The sequence below is a fragment of the Cydia pomonella genome, chromosome 27, assembly GCF_033807575.1.
Source record: "Cydia pomonella isolate Wapato2018A chromosome 27, ilCydPomo1, whole genome shotgun sequence".
Classification (NCBI taxonomy): domain Eukaryota; kingdom Metazoa; phylum Arthropoda; class Insecta; order Lepidoptera; family Tortricidae; genus Cydia; species Cydia pomonella.
The window spans coordinates 2,878,404-2,904,997 of NC_084729.1; the positions used below are offsets into that span (position 1 = coordinate 2,878,404).

The 26,594-nt window shown below is 41.5% G+C and overlaps 1 protein-coding gene across 1 annotated transcript; it reads right to left on the reverse strand.

The window, feature by feature from the left end:
• Positions 1-1,156: 1,156 nt before the first annotated feature.
• LOC133532761 (U1 small nuclear ribonucleoprotein 70 kDa) lies at positions 1,157-24,843 on the reverse strand. Its single transcript, XM_061871554.1, has 10 exons — positions 24,462-24,843; positions 23,160-23,342; positions 21,913-21,975; positions 20,679-20,760; positions 13,073-13,174; positions 11,496-11,618; positions 10,823-10,934; positions 10,446-10,572; positions 6,036-6,102; positions 1,157-5,356 (listed from the first exon to the last, which is right to left on the reverse strand). Exons 1-10 carry the CDS (start codon positions 24,603-24,605, stop codon positions 5,241-5,243), a joined length of 1,119 nt encoding a protein of 372 aa, XP_061727538.1. The 5' UTR covers positions 24,606-24,843; the 3' UTR covers positions 1,157-5,240.
• Between the last annotated feature and the right edge of the window lie 1,751 nt (positions 24,844-26,594).

Consider the following 26,594-nt stretch of genomic DNA (forward strand, 5'->3'; position numbering starts at 1 on the left):
AGTTACGGGGGAGGGGACACATTTTACCACTTTGGAAGTGTCTCTCGCGCAAACTGTTCAGTTTAGAAAAAAATGATATTAGAAATAAGATTCCGACATAGGCATGTAAAGTGCTATTCACCACACTAGTGCGGTAAAGTAACGCCATTATTATTGTCAAACAGAAATTGAAATAGAGGTGGATTGTCAAACAAAACTTTGTAGCCACAGTAAATTTACTGCCATCTTTCGACACATGATTAAAACTTTTAGAACGCCATTTGACTTTGATCCTTACTCTTTCATATGTATTAAATATCAAAAAGTGACGCCATTTAATAGAGCATTTGTAGAGCATAGGCCAAAGGTTAAGGGGCCATCGCTCGAACCGATGCTGCCATACCTTTGGCCTTTTTTTAATACTACGTCGGTGGCAAACAAGCATACCGCCCGCCCGATGGTAAGCGGTTACCGTAATCTATAGACAGACGCCTGCAACTCCAGAGGTGTTACATGCGCGTTACGGACCCTATTTAACACCCCGCTACAGATGTGCAAGTTGCGGAGTTTCCAAAAAATAGGAAGTTCTCGGAAAATTTCACAGTATTATAAGAAATTTCCTTTTTATGTTTCGGAAACTTTCAACCCCCATACAAAATCATAAGAAGTTTCCGGAACTTTCCAATGTGGAAAATTTCGCAATTTTGAAAAGTTCCCTTCGGCACACGCACCCTCGTTGAGCTCTGGCAATCTTACCGCCAGGAACACAACACTATGAGTCCTATGATCTGGTTGTTGAGCATTCGACTTTTCGTTCGTCGCGACATCTATTGTCAAGTAGCTGTACTGATAAATCTGCTACTTGACGCTAGATGTCGACTACGAAAATAATAAGCGTTTTGGGAAGAATACTGATGTATGAAGCAGGGATCGGAACCGGTTTTTTTGCAAAAACATCGAAATAATCATATATTTCGGTTTATTTTATACTCTAAACGTAGGACTCGGTTGTGTTTTCAGATAACGACTTCGTGTTATTAGATTGCCTAATTAGAAATGAAGTAATTAACAAAGAACGAAAAAATACCGTTTTCGTTCCCATACAAAAAATACCGGTTTCCGATCCCTGGTATGAAGTGCGTGCTTCGGGATAAATGTATACAAATAAAACAAGTAATCAGCGCTTAATTGTTTATTACTTAAAAACTCCAGACGTCACACAAGGTCTAAACACCGTATATCAACGTCTATAGCAAAAACTTAAGAAATGCCCGTGGTCTATGTAGGAGTAGAGGGCCTACCGCGAAATTTTGTTATCTGCATCTCTATCACTCTTGCGTATTCGAGCGATAAAGAGGCAAATAGACGAAATGGTCCCAAATACGTAAATATATCGTGAGATAACAACGAAAACTTAGTAATTACTACCACAAATTCATAGTGAATTTAGTAATTACTACCACAAATTCATAGTGAATTTAGTAATTACTACCACAAATTCATAGTGAATTTAACCGTTCTGGTAACGAAACAGTGTATTTGTTTAATTATTTTTACAGTACATATGTAGCTACTTTTATTCACCGCACTAGTGCGAAAATTAGCATAGCATATGTACTGTAAAACGTTGTACGATACATGTGCGAATAGGCAATTCGCATCTCGTGTCGATTTAAAACACTCCCTTCGATCGTGTTTTAATTTATCGCCACTCGTTTCGAATTTCCTATTTTTCGCATTTGTATCGTAATGTACTATTTGCAATTAGTGAGTTTTGGTAGTCACTTCACGATATACGTCAATATATATGAATCTTTTCATCACGCTTGCTCGTAAAAGGTGTTATTGCACGAAAATGATTCGGTCCGTAAATCCTAAATTCGACCTCGGACTGTAATGTACGGCGGTATAGGAATTACTAACTCGTGTTAATTAAGCCGTCACCTACGGCTTCGGGCTTCAATTCACACTCGTTCATGAAGTGTTGTTACACAATGTACTATTTGGCCCTTAATTTTTTTTTTTACGTCGGTGGAAAACAAGCATACGGCCTGCTTGATGATACCTACAATTCCAGAGTAGTTAGATGCGCGTTGCCGAACCTAACACTCCGCCCCCTGGTTGAGCTCTGGCAACCCTTACTCACCGGCAGGAACACAACACTATGAGTAGGGTTTAGTGTTATTTGGCTGCGGTTTTCTGTAAGGTAATTTGAAATAGGGGTTTGCCAAAGAAAACTTTGAAGCCACAGTAAATTTACTGCCATCTTTCGAAACATGATTTAAACTTTTAGAACGCCATTTGACTTTGATCCTTATTATTTCACTGATATGTGTTAAATTTGTTAAATATGAAAAAGTGGCGCCATCTAATAGATCAAAGGCCAAAGGTATGGTTTCGAACGTTGGCGCCATAACCTAGGTTGTACCCGGTAAGATGGCGCCACGTTTATATATTTATCAAATTAAAAACACATATCCAGTGAAAGAATAATGATCAAAATCAAATGGCGTTCTAAAAGTTCTCATCATGTGTCGAAAGATGGCAGTAAATTTACTGTAGCTACAAAGTTTTCTTTGACAATAGAGGTGTATTGTCAAAGAAAGCTTTGTAGCCACAGTAAATTTCATTTCAAATTCTCTTTGGTTAATAGACATTGTTCCTAGGTAAGCCAGACCTTTCTTTCAAAAGCTATGTGTTTTTTTAATGAGCCGGTTAGATGTTTTTTTGCAAACTCCTTCACATAGACAAGAGACAATTCTTAAGTTATCACCATTATACTTTACAGACAGCATTTAAAATAATCCATTTAGAATACAATAAGGTATTCGTCGCAAATACAATTCATCTATTTGAATATTACTTAGATTACGTCGGTCGGGTTTGACCGTGGTGCAGTTTATCCGACTGCGGAGCCAAAAAGGAGGGTAATGAGCGTGTTTTTAACCACTTTTGAAGACACTATTTTGTAGAAATGACAATAGATTTGGCTAGTTTCCGATTTTCTGCTAGAAATGTAAGTCCTTTATCAAATAATGTTCAAAAATCTTCAAAATAATGTCCAATAGTGTTGTTAAACGCTCAAAACATACACGCTACATAAAATACGACTATATTAGAGTTGGACCAAGCTAAGTTGGCAGCGATTTTGATAGCAATGACGGTGCAAGTGTGACGTTTACTTAAACTTGCACCGTCTGGGCTATCAAAACCGCTGCTAACTTAGCTTGGTCGGACTTTTGCCATTTCCAATTTTTTATATAAATTTTTCTCTCAGAACTTACGAATATTAGTTTTGGATTACACTTAAAATCGTTAAAACATTCCGTTTGGATTTCATATTTAATTTACCTAGTATAAAATTTCATACATTTTCTGGCCCACAGAATAAGTAATAGTACTACCGTATAGAAAGGAAACTTCCTACAAAACCGAAATTTGACAGCGATTCAGGGACGCATCATGCTGTCGCTTTAGTTAGGGTTGTCAAAATTCCAGTCATCTTCTTTTTTTATAAACCACGTCGGTAGCAAACAGGCATACGGCCCGACTGATGGTACGCAGTCACCGTAGCCTATGGACGCCTGCAACTCCAAAGGTGTTACATGCGCGATGCCGACCCTTTAAAAACCTGTACACTCCTTTTTTGAAAAACCCCATACTGTATACCCTCGGGAGGGAGCTCATTCCACAGCCGGAGCGTCCGCGGGAGGAAATTCCACTTAAACAGCACAGTTTATCTGCGAGCGGTTTATCTGTGGTTGTGCACGCAAAGGATCAAGTTCTGCCAACCCTAATAATTGCTCGGAGCAATGCTGAGCCGAACGGAGCCGACAATACCCGAACGCTGCAGTTTCCCCCCACTGGCGTAACCAAGGTGCAAATTGCTAATCGTAAACGATCGATTAAGTGACTATTCACATCTAGGGTCAGACCAAGCTAAGTTTACAGCGATTTTGATAGCCCAGGCTTTGCAAGTGTTAATTGTATTGCATTTATTTTTCAAGCAAAATGGCTAATCGAAGCTTTGAAACATAAAGATTAAAATTAAAATACAAACTTAATAGAATTTGTACGGAAATTGTTTTTCGCTCTTAACTCTTCTGGTCAATTACATAAAAATACTTTTCATCACACTTGTTCGAAAAACTTATTTCATGCAGGTATTCTGAAGGACAAAGACATGTATTGTTCCCGCAGGAGTTATGGATTGTGAAAAAAAAAAGGTACATCTCCCTAGGGAGTTATAACTTTTTCAATTATGTCACTAATTCATACAAACGAAGTAGCGTAAATGAGTCTTACTTTAAAAACACTGCCTTTAACATATTGTTTATAGCGGACGAATGTTTGAAACGTCACCGTATTTAAGAATTATTTCGCTTAAAATATAGATTTTTCTTCGCAAGTGTGATGAAAAACATTGTGTGTAACTCCGGGGGTAAGAATATTGCAACCTCGGGTCTTCAATTCCCTCCAGCCGGCGGCTGTCCGGAATTACCACCCTCGCTTCCAAAATTTCACTCACCCCCCTCGTTGCACAATGTACTATTCTATATCCAGAGAGAAATAGATAACTACGTTTATAGGTTTTTCGTTCCCATAAAGTTTAACAATTGTTACCTAGAGTGTTCTCAAGACAGAAAGTGCAAACGATTCTAAGACACTTAACACTTTCACTGCCAAGAACTCCACTAGGGAGTTCTCGAAAAGTTTGTTCACATGCCACGCGACCCCCGAGGGGAGTTCGTACTATACAATTATAGATGACTAAAGGCCATGCCATCCGACTCCTCTAGCGAGTTCTTATGAAACTTACGATTTTTCAGGGTTATAGTGACAACCTCGTTTTTTAGGATTACAAAAATGCTAATAGCTAATATACCAATAGCGAGCCTAGTAAATAAAGTTTAGAGTAGGTAGGTATCCGTCATACCTCCCTAATATAGTATGTATTTATGTTCACTATGCAACTAAAAATGCATGGCGTTGGCAATTTTGTCCTTTGTGACAGCCCTGGACTCCCTAGAGGAGTCGTCGGCATACGGCATAGAAATAAATGAACTCCCCAGCGGAGTTGTTGGCGTGCAGCGTTGTTTATTCGCCGCGTGCGCGTTTGGACTCCACGGGGGAGTCTTATATAGATGTTTGTATTTACGCCGGCATTCAGCGGTGGACTTGAGTTTTGGCCTGGCAATGAAAGTGTTAAAGTGAGTTCTGAGAGAAAAAAATAGCAAAAAGTATGTAAATGGCCGTATACTTTAATAGTTGTAGTCATCCCCGTTGGCCTCCTCCGGGTTGTATTTGTTTTCGTCGTCGTCTGCTGGCTCCTGCTTGATCTGAACGTCCATGGCGGGCAACGTGAACTCAGGATAGTCTGAAAGTAAAACAATATATGTATTCGACGACCAGTTTGGGCTAGTGGGTAGTCACCCTGCCTACGAAGCCGATGGTCCCGGGTTCAAATCCTGGTAAGGGCATTTATTCGTGTGATGAGCATGGATATTTGTTCCTGAGTCATGGGCGTTTTCTATGTATTTAAGTATTTATAAATATTTATATATTATATATATCGTTGTCTAAGTACCCTCAACACAAGCCTTATTGAGCTTACTGTGGGACTTAGTCAATTTGTGTAATAATGTCCTATAATATTTATTTATTATTTATTTATATAAAATAAATAAAACTGGCCAATAGCATGTAGAGCCATGCTCATAGTAGGGTTCCGTAGTTACTCTTCCGTCATAATAAGCTAAACTGGAGCTCAAAGTATAGTAGATTGTAAACCAAGGGATGAATGTACAGTCAACCCATTAGAATCCTAGGCCACTATAGAACCTTGTCGCTTTAACTACTAGATACTTGACACGCATTTCATATCAACGAGATTGAAACTCGAAAATTCATGCGAGATGTCGCGAGATCTCGAAATTGCGAGATCGAGATTTCATTCCCTAGTTGTAACTACTTTTACTCCATAAGATTTAACGTAGAAAAGCCCACAAAAGGGGGGCAGCACCAGCCGTGTACCTAGCGAACACAGATGTACTCACCAGTATTTGGTTCCTGTTTAACCTTGATTTCATCAACCCGCAGCTTGGGCTCCTTGCGGTCGCGGTCCTGAAATAAATTAGTACATTAATAGGCGGGTCCGGACAGAACGAGCCGCCTCGCGGGGAAATTGCCGCGCGAGGCGGCTTGGTCGGTGGAGACGTGCCTCGCGTATATTGATCCAAATAAGCGCTACGATTTTTCAAAAACTGTTACCTGGATGCTTTGAATCCAGTTTATCAACAATGTCAACATTCGTCATCTGGTCACTTTGGCCTGTAGTATTACAGCAGAATGGATTTTGCACTAAGGTGTGTCTGCACTGTGGGATTACCTGCGCGCCTTCCTCGTCGCGCCGGCGGGAGTGACAGAGACAGACTGTAACATTACCTTATCCTTGTCCCTCCTCGCCCGCTTGCGGTCGCGGTCGCGGTCGCGGTCGCGGTCGGAGCGCGCGTCGCGGTCGCGGTGCTTCTCCTTGTCCTTGTCGCGCCGGTGGGAGTGACAGAGACAGACTGTAACATTACCTTATCCTTGTCCCTCCTCGCCCGCTTGCGGTCGCGGTCGCGGTCGGAGCGCGCGTCGCGGTCGCGGTGCTTCTCCTTGTCCTTGTCGCGCCGGCGGGAGTGACAGAGACAGACTGTAACATTACCTTATCCTTGTCCCTCCTCGCCCGCTTGCGGTCGCGGTCGCGGTCGGAGCGCGCGTCGCGGTCGCGGTGCTTCTCCTTGTCCTTGTCGCGCCGGCGGGAGTGACAGAGACAGACTGTAACATTACCTTATCCTTGTCCCTCCGCGCCCGCTTGCGGTCGCGGTGCTTCTCCTTGTCCTTGTCACGCCGGCGGGAGTGAAAGAGACAGACTGTAACATTACCTTATCCTTGTCCCTCCGCGCCCGCTTGCGGTCGCGGTCGCGGTCGGAGCGCGCCTCGCGGTCGCGGTGCGTCTCCTTGTCCTTGTCGCGCCGGCGGGAGTGACAGAGACAGACTGTAACATTACCTTATCCTTGTCCCTCCGCGCCCGCTTGCGGTCGCGGTCGGAGCGCGCGTCGCGGTCGCGGTGCTTCTCCTTGTCCTTGTCGCGCCGGCGGGAGTGACAGAGACAGACTGTAACATTACCTTATCCTTGTCCCTCCGCGCCCGCTTGCGGTCGCGGTCGCGGTGCTTCTCCTTGTCCTTGTCACGCCGGCGGGAGTGACAGAGACAGACTGTAACATTACCTTATCCTTGTCCCTCCGCGCCCGCTTGCGGTCGCGGTCGCGGTCGGAGCGCGCGTCGCGGTCGCGGTGCTTCTCCTTGTCCTTGTCGCGCCGGCGGGAGTGACAGAGACATACAGTAACATTACCTTATCCTTGTCCCTCCGCGCCCGCTTGCGGTCGCGGTCGCGGTCGGAGCACGCGTCGCGGTCCTTCTCCTTGTCCTTGTCGCGCCGGCGGGAGTGACAGAGACATACAGTAACATTACCTTATCCTTGTCCCTCCGCGCCCGCTTGCGGTCGCGGTCGCGGTCGGAGCACGCGTCGCGGTCCTTCTCCTTGTCCTTGTCGCGCCGGCGGGAGTGACAGAGACATACATTAACATTACCTTATCCTTGTCCCTCCGCGCCCGCTTGCGGTCGCGGTCGCGGTCGGAGCACGCGTCGCGGTCCTTCTCCTTGTCCTTGTCGCGCCGGCGGGAGTGACAGAGACATACAGTAACATTACCTTATCCTTGTCCCTCCGCGCCCGCTTGCGGTCGCGGTCGCGGTCGGAGCACGCGTCGCGGTCCTTCTCCTTGTCCTTGTCGCGCCGGCGGGAGTGACAGAGACATACAGTAACATTACCTTATCCTTGTCCCTCCGCGCCCGCTTGCGGTCGCGGTCGCGGTCGGAGCACGCGTCGCGGTCCTTCTCCTTGTCCTTGTCGCGCCGGCGGGAGTGACAGAGACATACATTAACATTACCTTATCCTTGTCCCTCCGCGCCCGCTTGCGGTCGCGGTCGCGGTCGGAGCACGCGTCGCGGTCCTTCTCCTTGTCCTTGTCGCGCCGGCGGGAGTGACAGAGACATACAGTAACATTACCTTATCCTTGTCCCTCCGCGCCCGCTTGCGGTCGCGGTCGCGGTCGGAGCGCGCGTCGCGGTCGCGGTGCTTCTCCTTGTCCTTGTCGCGCCGGTGGGAGTGACAGAGACAGACTGTAACATTACCTTATCCTTGTCCCTCCTCGCCCGCTTGCGGTCGCGGTCGCGGTCGGAGCGCGCGTCGCGGTCGCGGTGCTTCTCCTTGTCCTTGTCGCGCCGGCGGGAGTGACAGAGACAGACTGTAACATTACCTTATCCTTGTCCCTCCTCGCCCGCTTGCGGTCGCGGTCGCGGTCGGAGCGCGCGTCGCGGTCGCGGTGCTTCTCCTTGTCCTTGTCGCGCCGGCGGGAGTGACAGAGACAGACTGTAACATTACCTTATCCTTGTCCCTCCGCGCCCGCTTGCGGTCGCGGTGCTTCTCCTTGTCCTTGTCACGCCGGCGGGAGTGAAAGAGACATACTGTAACATTACCTTATCCTTGTCCCTCCTCGCCCGCTTGCGGTCGCGGTCGCGGTCGGAGCGCGCGTCGCGGTCGCGGTGCTTCTCCTTGTCCTTGTCGCGCCGGCGGGAGTGACAGAGACAGACTGTAACATTACCTTATCCTTGTCCCTCCGCGCCCGCTTGCGGTCGCGGTGCTTCTCCTTGTCCTTGTCACGCCGGCGGGAGTGAAAGAGACAGACTGTAACATTACCTTATCCTTGTCCCTCCGCGCCCGCTTGCGGTCGCGGTCGCGGTCGGAGCGCGCCTCGCGGTCGCGGTGCGTCTCCTTGTCCTTGTCGCGCCGGCGGGAGTGACAGAGACAGACTGTAACATTACCTTATCCTTGTCCCTCCGCGCCCGCTTGCGGTCGCGGTCGGAGCGCGCGTCGCGGTCGCGGTGCTTCTCCTTGTCCTTGTCGCGCCGGCGGGAGTGACAGAGACAGACTGTAACATTACCTTATCCTTGTCCCTCCGCGCCCGCTTGCGGTCGCGGTCGCGGTCGGAGCGCGCGTCGCGGTCGCGGTGCTTCTCCTTGTCCTTGTCGCGCCGGCGGGAGTGACAGAGACAGACTGTAACATTACCTTATCCTTGTCCCTCCGCGCCCGCTTGCGGTCGCGGTCGCGGTGCTTCTCCTTGTCCTTGTCACGCCGGCGGGAGTGACAGAGACAGACTGTAACATTACCTTATCCTTGTCCCTCCGCGCCCGCTTGAGGTCGCGGTCGCGGTCGGAGCGCGCGTCGCGGTCGCGGTGCTTCTCCTTGTCCTTGTCGCGCCGGCGGGAGTGACAGAGACATACAGTAACATTACCTTATCCTTGTCCCTCCGCGCCCGCTTGCGGTCGCGGTCGCGGTCGGAGCACGCGTCGCGGTCCTTCTCCTTGTCCTTGTCGCGCCGGCGGGAGTGACAGAGACATACATTAACATTACCTTATCCTTGTCCCTCCGCGCCCGCTTGCGGTCGCGGTCGCGGTCGGAGCACGCGTCGCGGTCCTTCTCCTTGTCCTTGTCGCGCCGGCGGGAGTGACAGAGACATACAGTAACATTACCTTATCCTTGTCCCTCCGCGCCCGCTTGCGGTCGCGGTCGCGGTCGGAGCACGCGTCGCGGTCCTTCTCCTTGTCCTTGTCGCGCCGGCGGGAGTGACAGAGACATACAGTAACATTACCTTATCCTTGTCCCTCCGCGCCCGCTTGCGGTCGCGGTCGCGGTCGGAGCACGCGTCGCGGTCCTTCTCCTTGTCCTTGTCGCGCCGGCGGGAGTGACAGAGACATACATTAACATTACCTTATCCTTGTCCCTCCGCGCCCGCTTGCGGTCGCGGTCGCGGTCGGAGCACGCGTCGCGGTCCTTCTCCTTGTCCTTGTCGCGCCGGCGGGAGTGACAGAGACATACAGTAACATTACCTTATCCTTGTCCCTCCGCGCCCGCTTGCGGTCGCGGTCGCGGTCGGAGCACGCGTCGCGGTCCTTCTCCTTGTCCTTGTCGCGCCGGCGGGAGTGACAGAGACATACATTAACATTACCTTATCCTTGTCCCTCCGCGCCCGCTTGCGGTCGCGGTCGCGGTCGGAGCACGCGTCGCGGTCCTTCTCCTTGTCCTTGTCGCGCCGGCGGGAGTGACAGAGACATACAGTAACATTACCTTATCCTTGTCCCTCCGCGCCCGCTTGCGGTCGCGGTCGCGGTCGGAGCACGCGTCGCGGTCCTTCTCCTTGTCCTTGTCGCGCCGGCGGGAGTGACAGAGACATACATTAACATTACCTTATCCTTGTCCCTCCGCGCCCGCTTGAGGTCGCGGTCGCGGTCGGAGCACGCGTCGCGGTCCTTCTCCTTGTCCTTGTCGCGCCGGCGGGAGTGACAGAGACATACAGTAACATTACCTTATCCTTGTCCCTCCGCGCCCGCTTGCGGTCGCGGTCGCGGTCGGAGCGCGCGTCGCGGTCGCGGTGCTTCTCCTTGTCCTTGTCGCGCCGGCGGGAGCGGGAGCGGGAGCGGCGCCGGCGGCGGCTGTGTGACATGCTCGTTATGATGATATGTTACACAAAATATATAAAGTAAGATGGTACAAAATCGACTACACTATATTTTGTTTTTATATCTTAATTATTTTATATATGGCCAAAAGGTGGGTCACTCATGTACGGAGAAAAAAAAAGTATTAGTTGTCCGTCGGGCATATTTATAAAAACTTGCGTAATAATACCAATAAACAGTATTTCAAATTATTCGGAATTCATTTTCTGCCTAGAATAGTTACCTCTCAGCGGGCTCTTCGTCCCTCGTCCTGTCCCTTTCCTTCTCACGGCGGCGAGAGCGAGACGTACTGCGCCGGCGCGGCGAACGTGAGCGGCTGCGGCGACGCCCGCCACCTAGAAAAATCATTAAGATAATAGCATAATTTGTTACTAAAATAGACATGGAACTCGTTTTCAAGGTTTTCGAGAAAACGAAACATGTGTTATTATATTAGTGACGACCGGTTTGGCCTAGTGGGTAGTGACCCTGCCTATGAAGCTGATGGACGCGGGTTCAAATCCTGGTAAGGGCATTTATTTGTGTGATGAGCATGAATATTTGTTCCTGAGTCATGGGTGTTTTCTATGTATTTAAGTATTAATATATTATATATATCGTTGTCTATGTACCCACAACACAAGCCTTATTGAGCTTACTGTGGGACTTAGTCAATTTGTGTAATAATGTCCTATAATATTTATTTATACCTCATCCCACCAACGGAACGGCAGCTAACGTTCACGAGGCTTACTTATATACTTCAATCAGCCAACCACATTATTGCTCTCTAGTCTTGCCATGCATACAAATATAGCGTAGAACCACTGCGTTGCGTAGTACGTCACAGACCACCTCAGTCCTGGCATGGGTACTTCATAATGCGGTGTCTGTGTAGTGTGAGTATGTGTACTTACGCGGCTCGTCTCTCTCTCTCTGCTCCCGGCTATAGCGTTCTCTTTCACGCTCGTTATCCTCGCGGCCCGAGTGCTTAATATTGACGTCGGCGCCTCCTCGCCGGGTGCCACCCAGTCCGCCGCCTGAGAAACAATATCAGGTAAGTTAGAAAATAAGTTTTTTAACCATTTTACCGCCAAATTTGTCAACTGACGAGCACTGCTAGCCCGATATCAACCTTCGTGCATTCCGTTAAGGTTCAAAATACGATAAGAGTTAATTTTAAGAGGCTGTCAACACCCAATGTCCTTGAAATTGATGTTACTTAAACAGTTTTTTAAGAAAGACTATTTGTTTTAGTCAACTAAGAAAAATATATGTTCATATTAATTATATTTCAAAGACCGTGGTTGTACTCGATACATGATTGAACGAAATCGGCTCGATAGAAAATAATTGCAAAGATTGGTCTTAAAATCACAATTAAACAGTTTTATGTCTTTATTGTTTTGACTTATGGGTCTGCAATTAAAATCACAATTTCAAAACATTTATATCTAAACCGCTGTTGAGTAAAATATTACACTAATAATCCACTTTTTTTTATTTAAATATTTTTCTTATTATTCCCTTGCCCAGGCCCAGTAACATGCGACAGTGCTATCTCATTTACTCCAATACAAATAGTCAGTGTGCGCGCTTTAGGTATTGACAGCCTCTTAAGACTACTCACTTATTGTATTCTAGTGGTAAGGCGTCCATGGAACTCGATTCATACCAGCTTAATAGAAAATAAAAGTAACTATGGGTTGGAAGATATGGGCTCGGTGCAAGAACCTTCAGAAATACAAGGAACGTAACAGCAACTTGACCAATTTAAGGTCAAAAATTGAGCAAAAACTTACAAGAATTTGCCTATTTCTTTTAACGAGATCACTTCACAAGGCGACCCTGCCGAGTGGTCCTGAGCGATGCGATCGAATGATAGCTTGAATATATTCTAAATATGAATGTTGGCGACCGCTTGTCATTAGGTGGGTGCTTTTGCCACCGAAATTGTTGTTGTGGGTTGATGATATAATAGTATATTAACCATAGAGGCCGGGAAACGTAGGGTTGCAGGCCAAGTAGATATATACCCGGATAGAGATACGCGGCTGGCAACCCCGTTTCTCGCCGAGATTTGTAGTGCTTTTCTCAAACTTGCAATTAAAACAAAAAATTGTAGTCAATTTGTTTTGTGGCGACCTACTCGGCTCGCCACTCTACCAGCGGCTCCTTACGCGCGTAAGTCCGCGCGCCTGCGCAATGCGCCACCGCCGTTGCTTAGCAACGAATATGCACAACAGATCACCGTACCAAGCTAACTGAAAAATATTATTTGTTGATGGTTGAATTCCAAGACGTTGTCACAATTTGACGTTAAAAAACAAAAGAAGGTTGCTTTACAGTCCTAGGTGTGTAAGGCAGTATGAAATCCCTTTACATATCACCTTCACTCATCGCACCTGATATGTAGTATTTCCGGACCTAATTTGACGTAAGTCATGTCATGTCATGTCATCATTTCATAGCAAGTTTGAGAAAAACAACTTACCGAGCCTCCTCGGCAGCCAGCCCTTGACGGTCCGTGCTCGCTCCACGTCGACCAGCACCCGTTTCCCGTCGATCTTCTTGCCGTCCGCGTGTTTGTACGCCGCTGTGGGTGTTGGGCGGGTTAGAGGGGTCTTTGGAGACTGATCGTGACGGCCCAACGGTATTTGACCTTGTCCGAGTTGCAAGAGTATAAAGGAATACTAAGTCATTAAATCAAGCCGCCCCAAAAGGAGCCAGCGCGTCGCCGCCGCCGGGAATTTAAAATTCGCGTCGAAATAAACTACGTTTGTCATCTTTGGCGCAGGGGTTAGTATGCATTCCAGCAACTGGTACGGTCACGTCTGAAAATATCGATACGGAAAAAGTACCAAAAATATGTATACACGACTTTATTAAGGTAGTGTATACCTATTGCACTTTTTTCGTATCGATATTGTCAGACGTGACTGTACCAAAGAGAATTTGAAATGGAGGTGGATTGTCAAAGAAAATTTTGTAGCCATAGTAAATTTACTGCCATCTTGAGCCACATGATTAAAACTTTGAGAACGTCATTTAACTTTGATCCTTATTCTTTCACTGATATGTGTTAAATTCGTTAAACATCATAAAGTAGCGCCATCTTACCAGACACAACCTAAGGGCTCCTCTACACGATGGCCCAGCGTAGGCCAGTCTAAGGGACGCAGCTATGAGGTGGAATGAGATAGCAATATCACTTACTCCCTCTAACGCATAAATGCGTCCCTTGGACTGGCCTGCGCCAGGAGCCATAAAGGTTGTGGCGCCATCGCTCGAAACGATACCGCCAAACCTTTGGCCTTTGACCTATTAGATGGCGCCACTTTTCATATTAAACAAATTAAAAACATATCAGTGAAAGGATAACAATTTAAATCAAATGGCGTTCTAATAGTTTTAATCATGTATAGAAAGATGGCAGTAAATTTACTGTGGCTACAAAGTTTTCTTTGACAATCAACCTCTATTCCGAATTCTCTTTGCTGGTACTCCAAGTGAAAGAGTGTTTTCGGCTGCTGTGTTGCTTATAACAGCTAAAAGACCTCGGGTTAGCCCCTTTAGGGTTAATACAATAATGTAAAATTGCAATTACAATTACAAAGTTGTAAAGAAAATGTCTATATCAAGAATATTTTGATCGAGTCGTCTTTTGTGTTAAATTAAAGTAATTTTTTTATGCAGGGCTTTTCGTTATACGTCTTAATATTGCCCATGCAAGCAATATACAAAATACTAAGAAAAAAAATAATGTTTCTGAAAATAATTTAATTTGTTCTAATACTTCTAATATTCAAAACAGTTGAAAAATGTCACGCCGCCGCCTTGGGCTTTTTTGTGGTCCAATTTTTGGATCGGCGCGCATGTCCAAATACTAATCATAGTGGTACACGAACACCCAGCCACAAAAGCTACTTTCTAGAGAACCACCCCGCAGAGAGATGAGTGGTATTTCAAGGTCATGGACATTGCCAAGACAGAACGTCCAGTTTTAATTAAAATTCCTTGTCACAGATGTCGCGGCAACGTATTTCAGCTTTACGTATACTGCGTTACTTTAAGCGTCTTAATATTCCTTTTGTCTTGCCTAATGTGAAGATTATAATATTTTTCCCTTGTGTGTATAATATAATATAGTCGTGAGGGTATTTATAATTCGTGGGTAACTTAAAACACACGTTAAAATATGGATAGAAATATATATTTTGTTAATTTTCCACGCCTTAGTGCTACCCACCCTTATTAAAAGAAAGCTAGGTTCAAAATACAACTTACATGTGCGTTGTCAGTCAGTTATTAGTTTAAATTATAGACAGACAAGGTCAAATTAACCATACCCGTGTTGGAAAGACGATGTTTGCATACAGATATTGTATGAAAGTTAACGTCTAGCCGTCACAAATCAGTCGTACAAAAGTGTTATTATTTATATGGACTGTAAGTCATTCATATACAATTTTAAATATATTTAATTTGTGTGAAGAATAACATTACAGACCATATAAAAGAATATTTTCACTGCTACTTTTGATTTTTCAATAATATTGATTGCAAAAAAACATTCACAGTGAAAATAATAACACTTAAAACAATAACAACAGTCAGTTTACCTTTCAGTTGAGTATAATAAATCATTTTTTTCAACAGAAGTTGAAAATAATGATAATGATAAAGTAAGAAATAATGACATCAATTTAATTACAATTGAGAATGATGATAGTAACAATTCAATCATATTTAAAAAGTCACATACTATTAAAGTTGAAAATAATGATCATTATTTTCAACTTTAATGACATTACCTGTAAACATAGACATAAATAGAAATCATACCTACTGTCGTACCTACCATGACCAAGCCGAGAGACGCCAGAACGAAATCGTCAATTAAAAAAAGTACAAATTGTTTTATACCCACCATCCGTTTGAAACTTACCGGAATTTTACGTTTTACCATTTTATCCAAACCCTGAGGCATGAGCGACCGCAACTCTCGATAACCAATGAGGTTTATGTTACACCATTTGTATTGTACAAATAATTTTGATTTCCTATGGTCTATTTCATTATAACAAAGGCCTATAAAAAGGTCTCCCAATCCATTGAGTTTTGAATCTTTATTTTGACAAATAAAAATTGCATTGTTTTGGCTTTGAAGAGGTATTTGCATAAAATACATTTTTATTGACTGGTGTAGCCGTACACAGATGTATGATTCTATTTTGTGTACATATTGAACGAACTGTTTGTGTAATTTATAAAAATTATATAATGGCAAGCTTTAAAAAAATCATGGAATAATTTTTAGCACGGTTGTATCATACTAAGATTCGTGTAATTAATTGTAAATGTCTTACCAGAAAAGGGACAAAAATATCTTGTTCTTTTAAATGTAGTTGAAAATAGTATATAGGTAAACTAGTATTAAGTTAATTAACACTTAAATAAGGGTTGGAAATGTAATTTAAATAATTCTTCTTTTCTATTTTTTATTTATGCCTGTTTGCTAGCTTGTGCTGTAATTTATTTTTTGGTCTTGACATAAGTTATATATTTTATACATAATTTCATTTGGAATAGAATAAGGGTTGTATTATGTACCTCAAATTCCTGATTTAAGTACCTCAGTTTCCTAACTCGTCGAAAATCGCGGCGCCCGCTCACGCCCCGAGCCGCAACTTACGCATTTTTCAACTTACACTTTTACTTACTCTTTTAACTTTTACCGACGCGAAGATACCTTTACCTGGTGCTCTTTAGAGCCAACTAATGCTTGCTTACATCCCAACTATTAGGCGAGAGAGGCTTTACAAATCTAATTATTAATGAAAAATTACAAAAATGTATTTTTAAAAATATATCTGCATATTAATGTTTGAAAATAACAGACATTATAACTATGTAAATATAAAAACACAGTAACAATACATGGAAATGCAGCAAGTGCAATATTTTTAATAAAAAGGGTTACTAAAAACTTATTTCCTAAGGATCAAAATAGACAAATATTTACAAATTGTCGTGTAAAGTTTGTAAATTAAGGTCTTTGAAGAGGACTATATTTTTTTACTTCCTTTACAGGAAACTAATTATATTTTGTGTAAGTTTATTATAATATTTCCTGAGAAATAAATTATAAATTCTCCACCTAAACAGTTTGGATATAAGCAGCTTTATCAACGAATGCGGTCTACCATAATTAAAAAGGTTTGGTTGGGTTTTTAATAAATATTTGTATGTTGGCATCTTACCACATACAAACCTATTATATGGCCGGTTACTCGAGTGGGGTCTTAACGGCTGGGTCTGTGATATAAAATAGAAAATGCCTTGTTAATCATGTACTCAATTGTCTAAGTTCCGTGGAGACCTTTTTGCAGGGGTATTTGATCAATAAATATAATTTGATATATAATCAGTGATAAAAATGATTTTAAAAGTGGTGAAAAAAAAACACCCAACTTATACCCACAACAATGACAAAGAAGTGGTTTAGCGCAACTATTCGGAATCAAAGGAATTAGAAGCCCTTAAGATCCATCATCCAACATTTGGAAATGGTTAAACAAGCTCTGGAGTAATCAGGAGCAAATATGAAGCAGTTACACAAAAGACAGCTATAGTTCGAAGTCTGGGTACAGTTCCCTCAAATCAGAAAACAAGAAAAGATCAGGAATCCAAGTAAAAAATAAAAACCATTAAAGTATGCCGACTCAATTTGCCTGTTTGATTTTCAAATCAATTTTCTAGAGTGTGCTACATCCTAGAGGTTTATCTGAATATGAAATTAGCAATAGAGTAATAATATTAGTATTTCAGTGATTGTACACTTTTGTTTGTGTTAGTCATTCATTCACCGTTACTTCTGTTTTACTCATTTCCTCAAAGGTTAACTGGAAGAGATCCCATACAGGGATAAGTTCGCCTTTGTTGTATTTAATTTAGTCTGTAACTGTGTTTTTCGTGTTTTTATTTCTATGTACAATAAAGTATATACATACATACATAATACAGATATTACGTTAATCATGCCAATTATTTACGTTACAAGTACGGAAAGTAGGAAAAACGCAGCGACTGGTGATAAATTAAAACACAACTGAAGGGACTGTGGACTGATGACGTGTATCGTACAACGTTTTAAATTACATATGGCCCTTTACATTTTGGACATAGGCACGGAAAGCGATTAATTCGCGCACTAGTGCGGAAAATTGCACCATATGTACAGTAAAAGTAATATAAACGGGTGTTATATGAAGATGAACGAGATTATTTCAGAGTCATTTGGAATATTAAAAAAAAATGAATAAAAAAAGATCATAAGAAATCAATGCCTTTGTTATTAGTTTGTGTTTCTCTTATAATTTAATTTATATGATGTTATCACCCCGCAAAAAGGCCAATTACTCTCCAAATCATTATTTTCGCAAAATAATGGCACTCTTTAATGAAGAGTTTAGATCATATTCATAAATGTGTCATCATTATATTTTACTTAACAACCGCCTATAACCAAGGGATAAATAATGATAGACTATTATATCATTAAGGGAAAAATAATGATAAATAAATAATACGTCAATATTTCAATGAAGTACCCCAAAAGAAAGAAAAATGTAAAATAAATGTCATACACATGTATGAACATGACATATGTTAATACAAGTCAGGAATATGTATGGTTCGTGACTTTTAAATATATGTTTCAGACATATATGCTCATATATGCTTAATGACAGTGTTATCTATATACACCCACTGCTTGGTACCTACGGGAAGTTTTTTCGTATAGAAAAAGTTTGCTGTTATTTATGCTAACTAAATCTTATCAGAGAAATCCTCAGACTTATTAAATTCGGCTCTAACTCTATTATAAGAAAGGTTAGCTAAGATATAAACCTTAGTTTTTAATAGCGTGGAATTCTGACAGCTGTCATAATTTGACGTTTCAGGGATAGTGAACATTTTTTTTACTGTCAACATTATTTTCAATTATTTTTATATGGTGTTAATATTTCTTGCATGAACTCTTATTTGACTGAACATTTTCAAAGTGGGCAGTTCACTTGAACGTAATTTCTAACACATTCGCACGTTGAAACGTAACGACGTAAACAATTATGCAATTACAACATCGTGCGGCGGCAGCAGCGGCGAGCGGCGGCCATAGGTTGGAACACAGCGACTCGACCTTTGTTCCCACCTATGGACGCCGTTTGCCGCTCCGTCACACGAACGGCGGATTAAGTCAAAGCTCTTGATAAAACTCAATCAATTATATTGATTGATTTTAGAAAAATACAAAGAATGACAATAATTTTAAGGACGTGACATAGACACTCATTATAATTATATCGCAGTGGCCAGATATGCTAAAAAGAGGGTTCATATGGAGGATAGCTGGAGCTGCCACGGTATAAACCAATCCACTTGAACATTTTTTTTTTGTTTAAAATGAGACGAGATTAATAGTAAAAGTATAAAAAATATCATTTTAGTCCAAAGGTTTACGATATATGAAAGTCATGAGAATTATATTTTACCCCAGAAAAATACCTGATATTTTCTCTTGTCGAAATAGTGCACTTTAAAATTAAACTATCATTGTTTTCACGAATAAAGTATTATGATGATTGAAATTAAAAATAATCATGTCCCATTGTATTCCCGATGTTTTAATTAGTCTTGTTAATTCTCACCATAAATTTAAGGAGTATTTTTTTGCCTGACATCACCGGGAGACGTCAGAATTCCACGCAATTAAAAACTAAGGTTTACAAGAAGATTACTATGTTGTGATGGAGTACTACAATTGTCCCTTACACTGTTACATAGCGAATCCTTATGTGACGACACTTGCAGCCCCGATAGTTTTCACGTCCATCATTAAAAATCCAAGTTTATCCGATCAGTACCTACCCCTACTCGACTCCTACTGGATAGTGTGCTCAAATCACTGCAGGGCTACCGTGTTTAACATATTCACTGCCAGACAAAAAAACGGCGCACTACCCCAGAAACCGGTGGTCTATAGCTGCATACAAAACAACCCGCCCAGCGGCATCTGAACAAAGTTCACGAGCGCCCACCAAGTGGGTTCCCGGCAGTGAATGTGTTAATTTCACCGCTAAGGGCGCTAGTGTAGGCAAGTCTTTCGAAATCTCAAATGCATAGTACTTTTGGGGGTTGCAAGCTTTTTTATCGCGAATTTTCACTACCAATATGAATACGTTATGAAACTGTGGTAAATCTTTTTCCATTTTTGATTAATCATGGTAAATATTACATAGTTATTCTTCTTCCTGGCGTTTTCCCGGCATTTTTCCACGGCTCATGGGAGCCTGGGGTCCGCTTGACAACTAATCCCTAGATTTGGCGTCGGCACTAGTTTTTACGAAAGCGACTGCCATCTGACCTTCCAACCCAGAGGGTAAACTAGGCCTTGTTGGGATTAGTCCGGTTTCCTCACGATGTTTTCCTTCACCGAAAAGCGACTTGTACATATCATATGATATTTCGTACATAAGTTTCGAAAAACTCATTGGTACGAGCCGGGGATTGAACCCGCGATCTCCGGATTGCAAGTCGCACGCTCTTACCGCTAGGCCACCAGCGCTTCAAATATTAGATAGTTCAATAAATTATAGTGTATTTATAGTGGTTTAAAAAGTGCCAACTAAAATATATGCAAAATAAGTCAAGTTGAAAAAACGGCTTTAGACCTTTGTGTATAGTTAGTAAGTTAGTGCTTCTGGGCATTTTCCGCAAATCGACAACCATTGTGCCTATTTTGCGTGACCTTTGTGTATGAGAACGTATTGTTTTTTTTATTATTAATCGTAACAGTATTTTGAGATCTGCTTTTCTGTACCTAAATCTACAGTGGCGCCAAGGTAAGCACAAAAACGATAACCCTCATTAAAACACAAGGCCATGCGCTTGGCGAGGAACCTGGTCTTCAACAGAAGGACATGATGGTATCTCACGATCAGCATTGAGGAAACATCTGAAGGGAACCGAGCAGTGAGAATTTATTTGTCACGAACCATACACCCTGTATACATGCGCGCACGCAATTAACTCACAGTGCATGTCACGCTCATGTTCATATTCAATGAACGCGTAGCCGCGGGGCTTTCCGTCTTCCTTGTTGTACACCATGTATATCTGGAACACAACCATACAAATGTGGCTTTCCGTCGGAGACGGGCTTCGAGTAACACCGGGAAGGGAGACGGCATTCATACTTTATTTGTTTATTTATTTGTTTATTTGTTTGTTTATTTATTTAGTATAAATTTTATTTTGACACTTGGAGAGACTTTACACCTCCAAATTTTATTAGTATTAGTACTCTGACATTGGGGACCTTTTACATCTCCAGATTTAATGTGTTTTTAACCATAGAGACTATACATCTCTATTGTATTGTATTAATTAATTATTTTAAGATTATAATAATGTAATGTTTGCCCAGGTATTGGCTGTTGTATTTATAAATGTTGTTATGTATTTTTCATGTCACTATATGATGTTACTATAAATGTTGTATTGACTTGTAAAAGAGCCCTTGAGGCCTACTTGCAGAATAAATTTTTGAATTTTGAATACTATTTCCCCTCTGCCAAAGCATAGGTACAACTGTACCTATGGCGGTAGATCGAGGTGTGCAAGATTTGTCTTTGACGTGTGTTATTTTCTATGTATTTGTGTCGTCATTACAGATTGGATTTTGTATGTAGTGAGTGAGAAGTGCGACTGTGTGCACGTTTCCGCCCGCAAAAAATGGCAGGATGATTTGTTCGGTAAGATATCGCCCTAGGCTCCTCCCTTCCGACGTGTCGGAACCCGGTGTTGCTCAAAGGAGAAGGGTCTTTATGCTTCATGTCCGGTAAGGACCTTTTTAACAGAATTTATGTTGGAATTTAAGTTAAAAAGGACCTTATTGCGTAAGGACCCTTCTGTAATGGAAAGCCACAAATTATAAACTGAAATAGATATGATACAAGAAAGTCACTAAGGCCTCCAGTACCCAGGGGCATGAACCAACATCGCAGACACCATACACACTAGTGATCTAGGCCACCCAAAGTCAAAATAGTTTAATAATAGTTATTTAGGATACAAGTCCAGAAAATAGGATTTTCGCAAAAAGTGATAAATTAAAACACGACCGAAAGGAGTGTTTTAAATCGACACAATCTATTCGCACATGTATCGTACAACGTTTTACATGTATGTTTCGTTTGTAGAAGTTTGACGTTGGCTGTTAAAATCGCTGCCAACTTATCTTGGTCTGACTCTAATAATAATATTTACCTTTTTAATAGCTCCATAGCCCTCGAACTCTCTTCTCAGTTTGGATTCTGACGTGTCATAATTCTGTAAAAAAAATAAAATTGTGATGTCCTCTTAGAAGGCTTAAAATTTCTAGCAGAGGATCTATTTTACAAGTTTTTAAAGGGGCGGCAACGCGCATGTAGCACCTCTGGAGTTGCAGGCGTCCATAGTCTGCGGTGACTGCTTACCATTAGGCGGGCCGTATGCTTGTTTGCCACCGTCGTAGTATTAAAAAAAAAACAAACTTTTATTTTTTTCCTGCCCTGTTAGTGTGTATGTTACTGTAAGTCAAATCTTGGAAGCTAAATTTGACCCAATTTCCGATGTAGCTAAAATTTAGCATATACATAAATCGGTATTGTGATGATATGGAGCTGGATCTGATCATGGAGAGAGGAGGCGGCCATGGGTAATCTGTGATAAAACAACGCAACCTAATTTTCTTGTGGAAAGAAAAGTACACAGTCAGTGATAAAAGCTTGTACCAAAAAATTAATTTTTGCCGAAAACTTATTAGTATCTATGCACACCCTACTACTGCTTTAAATATAGGATCTGCAGTCTCTTCCAGTTGATACAAAACTACAATTAAAGTATAATAGTTATGTGAATACTACATAATGAAAGGCATTCAAATACGAGTGTGGGTTTATGAGACAAATGAATAGAGTTTCACAAAAAGATCACACAAGTATTTTAATGCCTAATTATGTATACTTATAAACACTGCTTTATCTACATCAATATTCAACAAAACAAGGTAATGTTATACTTACAAATCAATTACACATGATAATGGCGGTAAAGCAAACTTTGTCGCGCCTGTTACGCATCCCTTGTTTTTTTTTTTTATTATTCAATGACAAACTAGAAGGGTTATCAATAAAATTAAAATTATGATACATCTACAGATACAAGTTTGTTAATATAATATACGCTTCTTTTATTGGATCTGGAACACCAACTGACATGACATAAATTTATTTAATTCCACTACCTTATGGTTGTCTGGAAGAGATCGCTTTTTAGCAATAAGACCGCCTGTTGTTTACCTCTTCTTAATGTGTTGTACTATTTGTAATTGTTTCTGTATTGAGGTGTGCAATAAAGAGTATTTGTATTGTATTGTATAGGCCATTAGTTTATTGTTCTGAATATATTATAAGGAGGTTATGATATAGATGTAGATAGAGATAATAAACTTAATAAAGGTTCTTTCGACTTACAATTCTGGCCACGAACAGTGTCTTGAAAGGGTCAGCTGTGGCCCTCGCATTCGCCGCCGGATCCCACAGTGCTATCTCTTGCTCCAGCTTATAAGCTGTCTGTTCCGCTCGCTCGCGGCGACGTCGCTCCGCGCGCTCCTCTCTGGTTTCCACGCGGGTGGGCGGAGGCGTTTCTGATGGGTGCTGAAATGTAGGTCATCACAATTGCTTGTAAAAGTTTAGTAGTAGTAATAGTAGTATTACATGCAGATGATGGTAACGACGACGTAAATCCTAAATTCCAATATTCCTTTATCCATAGTGTACAATAATGTATTTTTTCCTCACACTTGATCAGCGATGTGGCCCATAAATATAAACGATTAGGAACAAATGGGGTAGTTAAGAGTAGCACTACCTCCTTGCACGCAAAATAAACACAATGGTTGTTGATTTGCAGAAAATGCCCAGAAGCACTAAATAACTAGCTATACAGAGATAAATTGATACTAAAGTAAAGCAATAAATGTCGACATTCTAGGGAGTGAATCATTATATCGAGTGATGTTATATGGAGTTTAAACTGTATATTTTATAATTATAATATATCTCTCAGTTCAGTGTGCTATGCCAATATGAATGAAATTTTTTTGTCTTCACTAGCCATTTTTTGTAGCAATAGAAAAATAGTAAACAATCTTGACATGTCTTTTTATTGAAAAACACTTGAAAAAGAAGTCAGCAAATATGTAACAATTATAGATCATATAATATGCTACATAAATATATAATTTATACAGCATATTATACATTATTTTAGTTTCATAAGCCACTATTTTTTTAAAGCATTTATCAATAAAAAGATGTCAATGTTTATCCTTTTTCTAGTGCTAAAAAAACGAAGTATAGTAGAGATATTATGAAAATCATTATACTTTCTAAATACCATATTTTAGGTATTTAGAAAGTACAAGATTGCCTCCATATGCATTCTTGACTGAAAGCTTTGTTCTTTGTCTGCAATGCAGTGTAAATTAATTTCAAGAGATCAATATTAAATCAACATCGGTTATCGCGGAGATTTCATTCATGCTTGCCATTATGTATGCAATTTCATGGTCCTTCAACCATGCAAAATTCGTATTCTTAAATAACGGGAAAAGAAAAAATAAACTAAGTAATGTCTAATGAAAAAGAAAATGTCATATAAACTTGAAGATTGCCTACCAAAATTCACGCAATCGTCTTCAATGCCTTGCCTAGCCATATAATTACCCAATATCATCATATATTCTTCGCATAATTGATGGATTAAAAACTAACCTCAAAAACGTTGAGAAAAGCGCCGACGCCATCGTAGCCTTTTTGTTTTTTCTCATGCGGGAGCTTCGCTGCAGGCGGCAAGTAAGGGATAGGGTCCCTCGCCGCAAACAGGGCAAGCAAATTAGGAGGTAAAAACTGCGTCATGGTTACAACCTAATGCACATAGTCCACAATGAAAATACACTTAAAATTACTAAAATTCTACACGGTGACGCTTAGTTACCCAAACCATGACGTGATTAATTATAGGTTACTTGCACTAGCTTGATTGAACGACACTTTTTTAATTAAATTAATCACAACGAGCAATGAATTCAATAGCAATTCCGCAATTTTCATTCAGCGGCCGCCATGACAGAAAACGCTCGCGCAGCTCGCGCTGGCTGGCTGGCATTTTTATTGCGATTATTGGCTAGCGTTTTGTTATAGCATATTGTTTTTGCTTTATGCGCAGCAGTCGAAACTATAATTACAGTCAGTCTAACATTTCAAATTTTCTATGGAAAGATAACCCTTCGTGCCTAGATTTTTTTAATTTGCCCCTTTTTTCCACTGACGGAAATGGCTTGACAGACTATAATTATTATTTTTTATAGTCTGACAAACCGATGAGTCAATAGAAGGCGTGGATATAAAAATATGTGAAATCGACCAACCACGCGTTGTTTTGTTTTTGCTGCCTTTTCTATTGACAAAATTGACTAAGTATAGTTAAATTAGAAAAAAGCGCGAAATTTAAATTTTCTATGGAACAATAATCCTTCGCGAGTACATTTTTTTTGTCGCTTTTTCTACTGACGGAAATGGCTTAACAGACAATATATTGAAAAATATGTTATATTGTCCGGTTGATACGTTCTTTTAACTATATGAATTAAACCAAAGATTAGTCGGAGCAAGATAAGTTGGCAGCGATTTTGATAGCTCAGAAGTTGCAAGTGTTAATTAATTGTCACAATTTCATTAAAAACTAACGTTTAAAATAACACTTGCACCGTCTGGGCTATCAAAAACTATGAAATTAGTTATAGTCGTACCTACTTGAGCTGGACCAAGCTAGTTTGCAGCGACAGCGAAACAGAACGTACAAATTACATCTATGTAAAATCAAATATATTATAGGGAACATGCATGAAATGTAGAGGGCAGCACATGAGCCCCTTGATTATTGATGCAAAGCAAACAACCGAAGTTTGACAGCGATTCAGAGGACCCACCGCGAACCACGTTCAACGTGTTGCCTCTTGCCTCTCTGTTGCACTTGTAAATTCGTACGTAACCGTGACAGGGAGGCAACACGTCGAACGTGGCTCGCGGTAGGCCCTCTGAGACAAATCATGCTGTCTCTTTCTAATGTATGGCACTATCCCTTTTGGTTATTTAGGGTTGTCATATTCAAGTCATTATCTTATCTGTGGTCATGCACGCAAAGGGACGTCAAGTTATGCCAACCCTAATAGTTGCTCGGAGCAATTCCGAGCCGGACGGAACGAAATTAAATAAAAAATACTTTTATACAACTTACATTTATTATGTCTTATGATAGTTATGACAAACAATACTTATATTTCTAGTAGGTAATATTACAATAACCCAAATATCTAACATATTTAGTTATACAGATGTTTTTTTAGTCACCTGTATTAATTTACGGGTGAATATATAGGTCCAACCCCGAAATCGCGAAAAAAAATTGTCTGTTTCATACATTTTGGCTCTGACCTTGACATTTTGTATGGGAGAGTAAATTTTTTTATCGCGGTTTCGGGATTGGTCCCATAGTAAAAGTTGCTCATATGACCTATATATTCACCCCGTAAATTATTGCAGGTGACTAAATAAAAACCCTGTATATCGGAGCGGCCCAGGTGCTCAATAACATCTGAACACGCACTGTAACGCCCAGGCTCGGATTTAATAGGCCTAGGTTCCCTAGGCACTTGGTATAGTAGTCCGCGAATTATTATTTTCGCGGATTAGCAAAGTAATATTTTTGTTTTAATTAGTATGGATTTCCGCAAAATAACGCCTGATTCTACTCATTACTTGAGTATTAAAATAGAAATCACAAACACTTTTTTCATTTTTCATTTTCATATTTTCAACTTGTATGTAAAATAAAAAAAAAATTTT

Bases quoted from the DNA above. Each gene is read 5' to 3' on its own strand.
- LOC133532761 (XM_061871554.1), bottom strand. From the start codon at position 24,605: ATGACGCAGTTTTTACCTCCTAATTTGCTTGCCCTGTTTGCGGCGAGG. The intron at 11,619-13,072 runs GTAAGTTGTTTT...ATTGTTTCTCAG, and splicing joins CTGGCTGCCGAGGAGGCTCG to GCGGCGGACTGGGTGGCACC. The intron at 10,935-11,495 runs GTAAGTACACAT...TGATTTTTCTAG, and splicing joins GAGAGAGAGAGACGAGCCGC to GTGGCGGGCGTCGCCGCAGC.